Source organism: Cladosporium halotolerans (genome assembly GCF_011745625.1).
Source record: "Cladosporium halotolerans strain TM138-S3 chromosome Unknown Sca58, whole genome shotgun sequence".
Taxonomy (NCBI): domain Eukaryota; kingdom Fungi; phylum Ascomycota; class Dothideomycetes; order Cladosporiales; family Cladosporiaceae; genus Cladosporium; species Cladosporium halotolerans.
The window spans coordinates 67,121-74,692 of NW_027191509.1; the positions used below are offsets into that span (position 1 = coordinate 67,121).

The window sequence follows — 7,572 nt, forward strand, 5'->3', positions numbered from 1 at the left end:
CGGGCCAAGGATTCATCTGGTAAAAGGCAAGGTGAATGTTGGTTAACCCGACCACGCTGACCATCAATCAGAGCGGGTTTGGTGAATATATACCCCAATCTTTGCGGCAAGCCGTCGTGCTTCGCACAACGGCTTGCCGCGTGAGGGGGGGCGTTGTTGGATCTGGAAGAAAAGGTAGTACGCTCTATCTACGTTGAACACTTGGAAATAGGTAGACTTTGCCGTCTTGTCGGGGACAGAAAATCCTGACTCCCAGTCTCCGTTGTCGGTGCTATTTGCGGAGGAAGAATCGAATACATACTCAGGCGGATGAATTTTCACACGGAGCTGTTGCCACCTATGAGAAGATTTCGAAAGCCGCACAGGATAGCACGCTGAAAAACTGATGCCGTGCGCGTCTCGTGTGTATTATGTGAGGCACGAGAATGTGGAAGGTTGAAATGTGTGCTGTTGAACAACCACGTTCGGTCGTGGGGGCGGACTATAGTCGCCCCTAGCGCGCCGGAGGTGGGCTGAAGTCGACCTCACGTCTCTGTCGTCCCCAGTTCCCCAGGGCAGGGGTACCTTAAGCCAATTCACGCATTTGATGCGACTTATTGCACAAGCAGATGCATCACACCTGTGTCCGCACTAGGTTGTCGTGCTCAACGGGTACAGGCTATAACGATGGAAAGGAATATTCGTGAGACTGTTCACGGAGTCTGATCACTTTCCAGGGGAATCGGCTAGGCGCTGAATTGAGTGTTTGACTGGCCCACTCCAGGGGAGAGATAATGTTTGACAGCCACAGCAAAATACGACAGGGATGGAGCATTCTTACGATGTGCGAATTCAGTCTCGCACATCCTGGCTGAGTACTCTATCTCGACTTAATCTCTCCTACATCTATAGCTGACCAAGATAGGTGCTTCGCCGCTCTGAATGGATCACCTGGGCGTGATTATCTGGGCTCAAAAACTAACCTCGGAACACTTGTTCTTCAACATGTGTCAAAGACCTTGCGGCCTAAGTGCGGTGTCGTCTCGTGCTGACATGTGCGAGCATGATTCGTTCTGCTTTCTTCCATGCACGAGCACATCACCCAGGCGCATGCCATGTTGCTTCTATGGCTTATTGCGGGCTCGGCTCGCTTCGCAAGCTCACGCTGGGGTTGTCGCGCGAGGCTACTGGCCACGCTCGAGTCGGATTCGTGTTCGCGATCCAACGAACTCAAGATTGTCCACTGTCGAAGTGATACCAGGCACTTCCCACGCATCCACACATCATTGTGAGTTAACAATGGGGCGGTGCCAGTCCTGAAACCAGCACTGCAGGTTGACGTGCCGTCACAGCACGTCTACCTCTTGCGTCTGCGGCCCCGCCAGGACGTGAAGCGCCTCGCACCTTCCGCGAACGACCTCACTGCAACCAATAGAGCCTCGCGCCAAGCCCCACTCCCGTCCCGGCTTTGGTTTTGTCTCGAGCTTTGCAAATTTCCTCCTTCCTTCCCTTTCTCTCCTTACACCGAATCAACGCGCAACTGGCCGGTGGAAACATCGCGCCAGTACTTTGGGTCTTTGTGGGCGGCCGACGAGCCTCCACACCTTTGCGCTCGGTTTTCGGCCGAAGGGCCTAAAACTCGGCCATCGCGCCACACAGGCCACCGGCCTTTTGGGGTGCTCCAACGGGGGCCCCAGCTTTCAAAAACACACCGCGACTATGTCGCACACAGACTCTCCGGAGTCTGTGACCGTCCGTGGATCCAACGGGTCTGCGGAGCATTCACTCTCTTCTTTCCCTGGATCATCAAGGTCCTTGGAGCATTCACCCTCTTCTTTCCTTGGTCCATCTAGGACCCTGGAGCTTTCCACTTCTTCTGCTTCAGCACGGCAAAGCGCCCCAAAGACAGCGTCCGGCGACACCAGGACGTAAAGCCAGGCTCCGCAGAACACCAGCTATGCCGAACTAGTCAACACTGCTCCGATGGTCAAACTCGCTGGCCCACTGCTGGAAACGAGCGCAGTATCGGCGACTACTTCAGACCGAGCGCCTCCACAGCCCGCCGATGAGGAAGATCTCCCGACGACCGGAGTCCTCGAAGACGACTTTAAGTCCTGGATCGCCGTCGTCGTCGTCGTCGCCGTCGTGGTCGTAATCGTGGTGGCTTTGTCTTCCGATCGCTGAAAGATTTCAACCAGGGCCGAGCCATCCGAGGCCGTGAGACAGGGTATGCCGGTCCCTACTTTGACACAGACCGGCGAAGGCCTCGATTTTGGCTCCTCTCCTCCTTCCGGGTCGGGGACATGGCCGAGCCCGTGGTGGACGGCACGCTGGTGGTCAAGAAGTCGTGGTGGAGGTCGAGGCGCATCTCGAGGCAGCGGCGGGAGCACCTGACACCTTGTGTATATGGCTGCTTAGATGCCATGTGTCTGGCGCACGGAAGTTCCGGGAACCTCCTCGGTTCAGCGAGCTGGGACAGAGCTGCTTGGATGGTCGCCGCAGGGATATAAGCTCTGTGCGATGGACTTTCTTTCTCTTTTACTGACGATTTTTTACTTCCCCCCTTCATTACCATCTGCACTTGGTTTTCGTCAAGCAGTATGGAAGGCTTGGGAAGCCACCATGGAGGTTAGAAGGAACGAAGTGCCGGGCCCGGGTCGAAGTGCCGGGCCCGGAAGAAGGTGCTTAGAAGTTAGGAACTGGCGCGCCAGAAAAGGCCCAATGAAAAAAATGAGTGTTACTCACAACGCAAGTGTTCTTCGTGGAGAACGGTCTGTCATGGAATATAGAGCAGAAGGTACCACGCCACTTGGCCGTAAGGTACTGGAGTGTGAGAAGCACTTAACCTGGTAACTATAAGACATGATTTGTCGATACTCCAATCGTGCAGACTATTGTTTCATGTTGTAGGCTATTCGCTGATCGGGTGTAGCATGTAACTTGCAGCAGACAGTTGAATCATTCACAAAGCACTCTTCAGTCTAGGATGGAAGACGATCATCATAGTTCAGCTATCATGTAGTCATAACAATCATCAGGCAGAAGCGACCTACGAGCTCATAGAGCTGTCGCTCTTCCTAGCCTCGGCAATCTCATTCTCCTTCAGCTCCCTGAGCGTACCCGTGTTGGCAACGCCACCGGTGATGTTGGCGCCAATAATCTCCTTCGCGAATCCGAGACCTCCGACATCATGCTTCCAATAAGAAATGTCTGCATAAGCTCGTCAGCAAGAGACCCGTCGATTTTCGGCATCGCTTCGACTTACACTTGGCCTTGATCTCGATCAGCTTCATACGAGGGTCTTCTGGGCCACCAGTATGGACGCCGTCCTTAAGGTCGCCGAACCAGGCGGCCGCGCCCTTGCTCCAGACCTCCTTGATGCGAGGGTCGGAGTTGCTGGTGGTGACGGCCTCGCCGGTGATGGAGACCCAGTCCTGGTTGCTAGAGTTGACGAAGGAGATGTTGGCTTCGCTTGGTCCCTTCTCGAGGTCGTCAAACTTCTGGCTGTGGGCGTTGGCAAGGAAGAGGAAGTCGGGGCCGGTGCGCTTGGCTACAGCCATAGAGCGGCCGACAGGCTGGAGCGTTGTCAGTGGTTTGCGGACATGCAAGAGATTCGGTTGATATTACGCCAATGCCTGGACGGTACGTGCCCAGCATGCCAATCTTGAGACCATCAACAATGGAATAAAGATCCTTGGTCTTGGTCTCGAGGGAAGACTCGGAGTCGAATTGCTTTGCGACCGAAGGGTCGGTCTTGGAGTTGACCTCCTCGGGCTTCAAAGGCTCAGGCATGTTGATTTTGGTGGTCGATCCGAAAGATCGGACAGGAAATGTGGTAAGGGCCGGTTTGCAGCAAGATTGGGTGGAAATGCGAGTCACGAGAGATGTCAAAGTACGCCTGGTAGTGAACATCTTTAGGAGCGGAACCGGTACTTTGGAGATGTTTTGTACTTGAGCTCTTCTCGCTGCCAATGCAACAGCTGCGGCGAGCTGCGCGCACCCACCTTGGAGACGTATCGCTACACGGTAATAGTGACGCGGTTCTAGGCAACGTTGGCGGAAGTCATGATGTAACAATCCTGCAGGCAAGCCTGCCGTCCCTGCCAGCCCAGTATAATGGCAACACAGGCGGAGATGGACCCTCACGGACTTCGAAGGCCGCGCGTGATGAGATCTCGATGTAGTGGTGTTACAGGTCTAGGTCTTTGCGTTGGTGTTTGGATTCGGATGTCAACAGTATCCGCTTGCCGACGGAGGACGTCGTGACGTTGAGGAACGTCCCCGCAAGCTTGATATTTACGGCTTAACATCATCTTTTCTATTGATAGAATACTTGGCTCGCAATTCGCGATTGATTATCCCAATGCCATCGCTTGACGCAAGTTGTAGATGGACTGTTGCTCAGTACAATGATCACCCCGAACGGTGGTCTTCAAGCGACGGCTACCCTAACCCTAACCCTACGAAACTCTCTCTGAGGTCACCCGGGAGTTTGTTATACCTAACACCGAATCCATTATTTACATGAAGCACACGATAGCATATGGAACTGCCCGACATTCAAACATTCCACTCCAAGATTTCCTCTGCATTGGACTCCTTGTCTTTGTAGAGGCGACCAGTAGGGCTAACCGGCTAGTTTAACTGAAACGCACCAACTCCAGCCATCCCAACCCGCAACAAACAGCCAAGCCACTTTACCGCAAGAAGAACGGAGTCTGGAGGATGAGACCTGGAGGAATATTCCTCCAGGTCAGAAATCTTTTTCGACTGGCTATTCTTGTTGCAGAATCTCCGTGACAGGCGCGTGATCTTAGATCCTGTTGCGCCTCTGGTCCTGTCGCTCACTCATCTTTTACAGGCACCAGTCATCCAGAGGTCTGTGGCATGGCTCTCTCTGGTAAACATCACAATCTCGACTTCTAGACGAGATGGTAGCACTTCAAGCTCAATTCAAGATTGGGGAGAGCCTTCTTGAACGCCAATAGCAATAGCTATCCCCAAGGTAAATAAACATGGTACCGTACTACCATCCCTCCTAGACTTCCCAAAGGTGGCTTTCCGGTGGAGAGCCTACTAGGTGGCTGGACACAGATTCACAGATAAGTGGTGGAGAGTCGCGTGCTGACAGCCGGAAAATCCATGACTCGATAAGCCTGCTTTCACACTGTTGTTCTCCCCTGCCAAGCGCTTGATATGATTGAAGGTATCATACCACTGGTCATGCTCCATGGCCAGATGAAATAGCTCTTGTCTTAGGTTGGTGGAACCTGGCAAGCCCTCGAAGACATAGGGCAAGCCCTAATGAAGCAGATGGGTCTGGATCTCTGAGCTACAGAGTACAAATAGGTGCGTGCCAGCAGTGAGTAGTAATCGTAGTCGCTCAACGCCGCTTTACCTGAACACCACTCAAGATGGTCAAGTATTTAACGCTGGCGGTGGCCTTTGTCGGCGCCGCTCAAAGCAAGGATATCTTCGTTTCGCCTTCAGGAACAGGATCCGGTTCTCAGACTGCTCCTTTTGGGTCAATTCAATCGGCCGTCAATGCTGCCGTCGCTGGAGACAATATTCTCCTCCGAGCTGGTACCTACAAGCCGACTACAAACATCCAGATCACAAAGAGTGGTACTAGGACGTCTCCAATCACCCTTCGCTCGTTCGAGAAGGAAAAGGTGATAATCGATGGAGAGAGCCTCCCAGGGTTAGTACTCCACACGAAGCTCTCAGGAAGCCAAGCTGACCCCGAGTAGCACTCCGTACGGCCTGGATGAGTCTTTGCCCAACAAGGAGCGAGGCATCCTTCACATCGAGAAGGGGAACTACTGGAAGTTCTACAACCTCGAGTCAGTACAGTACGGATCTCATACAGCCTAGTGCTTGTACTTACCCAGATATAGGCTGATAAACGGACCGTACGGCATCTACGCCCGTGACGCGTCACACAACTACTACGAGCTCATCACGACGCACGACAACTACGAGACGGGCTTTCAGCTGCAAGGATCGTCCTCCAATAACACCGTGATCTACCTCGACTCCTACCGTAACCGCGACCCTCGCAAGAACGGCGAGAGCGCTGACGGCTTTGCCTGCAAAGAGGGATCTGGTGAAGGCAACGTGCTTCGCAATGCACGCCTCTGGGATAACGTTGATGACGGGCTCGACCTCTTCATGTTCGGCTCTGCCGTAACCTTGGAGGAGGTATACGCCTGGAGCAATGGCTTCAACAGATGGGGCTTCAGTGGCTTCAATGGTGATGGCAATGGCTTCAAGCTGGGCATCACCGACAACCCCCCGGCGAACCACATTGTACGCAACTGCATGGCCTTCGGTAACGCGAAGAAGGGTTTCATTGACAACGGCAACCCCGGCAAGCTGACCGTTGAGCGCAACACTGCCTGGAACAATGGCGACGTCGGCTTCAACTTCAGGAGCTCGACTTCTTCTCTCACCAAGAACATCGCTGCGGTCAACGTCGGTAGTGCCCAGGTTACTCTCGTTTCCTCCGTCACGGCTTCCGGTAACTCGTGGCAGTCTGGCTCATGGTCTAACACCTCCTTCGAGAGTGTCAACCCATCTGTGCTGAAGGGCGCCAGAGGCTCTGACGGCCGCGTGAAGGCAAGTGGGTTCTTGATTCCTGTTGGAAAGGACATTGGTGCGACAACTCGCGCGGATATCTAGTGGTTCGTACAATCTGCATCCGTAGCTTTGGGATGAGATCCGCCAATTGCTGGGTATATGTAAAGTAGCTGTTATGTTCAAGAAGGAATGTATGAGCAGAGATGATATGCCAGAAACACGCGCCGCAACTCCTTTCATCATGCAATGCAACGCCGTATAATAATGTAGTCCCAGTTCTATACACTGATCAGCTGTGATCGAGGATCTTCTTGAGAATTATACTTACACTTCGCTCCGGAGCTGGGTTTCATGAACTCAACGTCGTTCTCCTTATTGTCTGCTCGAGCTTCTTCTATCATGCTTTCGATGCCTTTGTCTTTTAAGGCTTTCTGAATTCGCGCGTTAGTCTGTTTGCGGACCACTTAATGTCATCGACTGGTGTTTTCAAACGCACCGTCAAGCAGGTTTTGTACTTCTGGAAAAGAGGCTCGCACTCATCCTCCTTTGCTGTGCCTCGAATGAACTCTGAGTTGGAGATCAGCTTCACGGTCCGGCGCTGCAGTACAGAAGCTCACTTACTCTCACTATACCACTTGAGAAAGCATGTGTCATATCGTCTGTACAAATACTGTCAGTATTCATCTCTCGCAGGACGTGACTCTCCACATACTCCTTGACCTCATTACATTCTGGCGCGAAGGAAGCCGACATGATAGGTGTTGGTCCGGCAGATTGTTGCTATGCTGAAAATGCTCGAAACGTACGCTGGCAGTTGTAATTGATGGCTCTGGCCTGGGGTGTCGAGTAAGTCCAAACGTGTATTATTTCATCGTTGAGAGCGACCAGCCGGAGGTTGTGGCGGCCAGCCGCCGAATAGAAGTCTTCCCCACCGTGTGCACAGACCCACCGCGTGCTCACGCGACGCGTTTGTCAACACATGGCTCTATCGTCGCATATCTCGACAGGAGGAAT

The 7,572-nt window shown here is 53.1% G+C and overlaps 3 protein-coding genes across 3 annotated transcripts; 1 reads left to right on the forward strand and 2 right to left on the reverse strand.

Moving 5' to 3' along the window:
• Positions 1-2,790: 2,790 nt before the first annotated feature.
• WHR41_09113 (uncharacterized protein) lies at positions 2,791-4,067 on the reverse strand. The gene is made up of 4 exons (XM_069377717.1): positions 3,607-4,067; positions 3,245-3,554; positions 3,033-3,189; positions 2,791-2,960 (listed from the first exon to the last, which is right to left on the reverse strand). The coding sequence occupies exons 1-4, from the start codon at positions 3,889-3,891 to the stop codon at positions 2,942-2,944; spliced, it is 771 nt and encodes a 256-aa protein (XP_069225351.1). The 5' UTR covers positions 3,892-4,067; the 3' UTR covers positions 2,791-2,941.
• A 1,326-nt stretch (positions 4,068-5,393) lies between these two features.
• On the forward strand, positions 5,394-6,778 carry WHR41_09114 (uncharacterized protein; the record flags this gene model as incomplete). Its single annotated transcript, XM_069377718.1, has 3 exons — positions 5,394-5,680; positions 5,730-5,822; positions 5,877-6,778. 3 exons carry the CDS (start codon positions 5,394-5,396, stop codon positions 6,658-6,660), a joined length of 1,164 nt encoding a protein of 387 aa, XP_069225337.1. The 3' UTR covers positions 6,661-6,778.
• Positions 6,779-6,836: 58 nt separating this feature from the next.
• Positions 6,837-7,526, reverse strand: WHR41_09115 (uncharacterized protein; the record flags this gene model as incomplete). Its single annotated transcript, XM_069377719.1, has 4 exons — positions 7,271-7,526; positions 7,180-7,217; positions 7,055-7,125; positions 6,837-6,989 (listed from the first exon to the last, which is right to left on the reverse strand). Exons 1-4 carry the CDS (start codon positions 7,309-7,311, stop codon positions 6,837-6,839), a joined length of 303 nt encoding a protein of 100 aa, XP_069225336.1. The 5' UTR covers positions 7,312-7,526.
• Positions 7,527-7,572: the final 46 nt, after the last annotated feature.

Bases quoted from the DNA above. Each gene is read 5' to 3' on its own strand.
- WHR41_09113 (XM_069377717.1), bottom strand. From the start codon at position 3,891: ATGTTCACTACCAGGCGTACTTTGACATCTCTCGTGACTCGCATTTCC. The intron at 3,555-3,606 runs GTAATATCAACC...ACAACGCTCCAG, and splicing joins CGTACCGTCCAGGCATTGGC to CCTGTCGGCCGCTCTATGGC. The intron at 3,190-3,244 runs GTAAGTCGAAGC...GAGCTTATGCAG, and splicing joins GATCGAGATCAAGGCCAAGT to ACATTTCTTATTGGAAGCAT.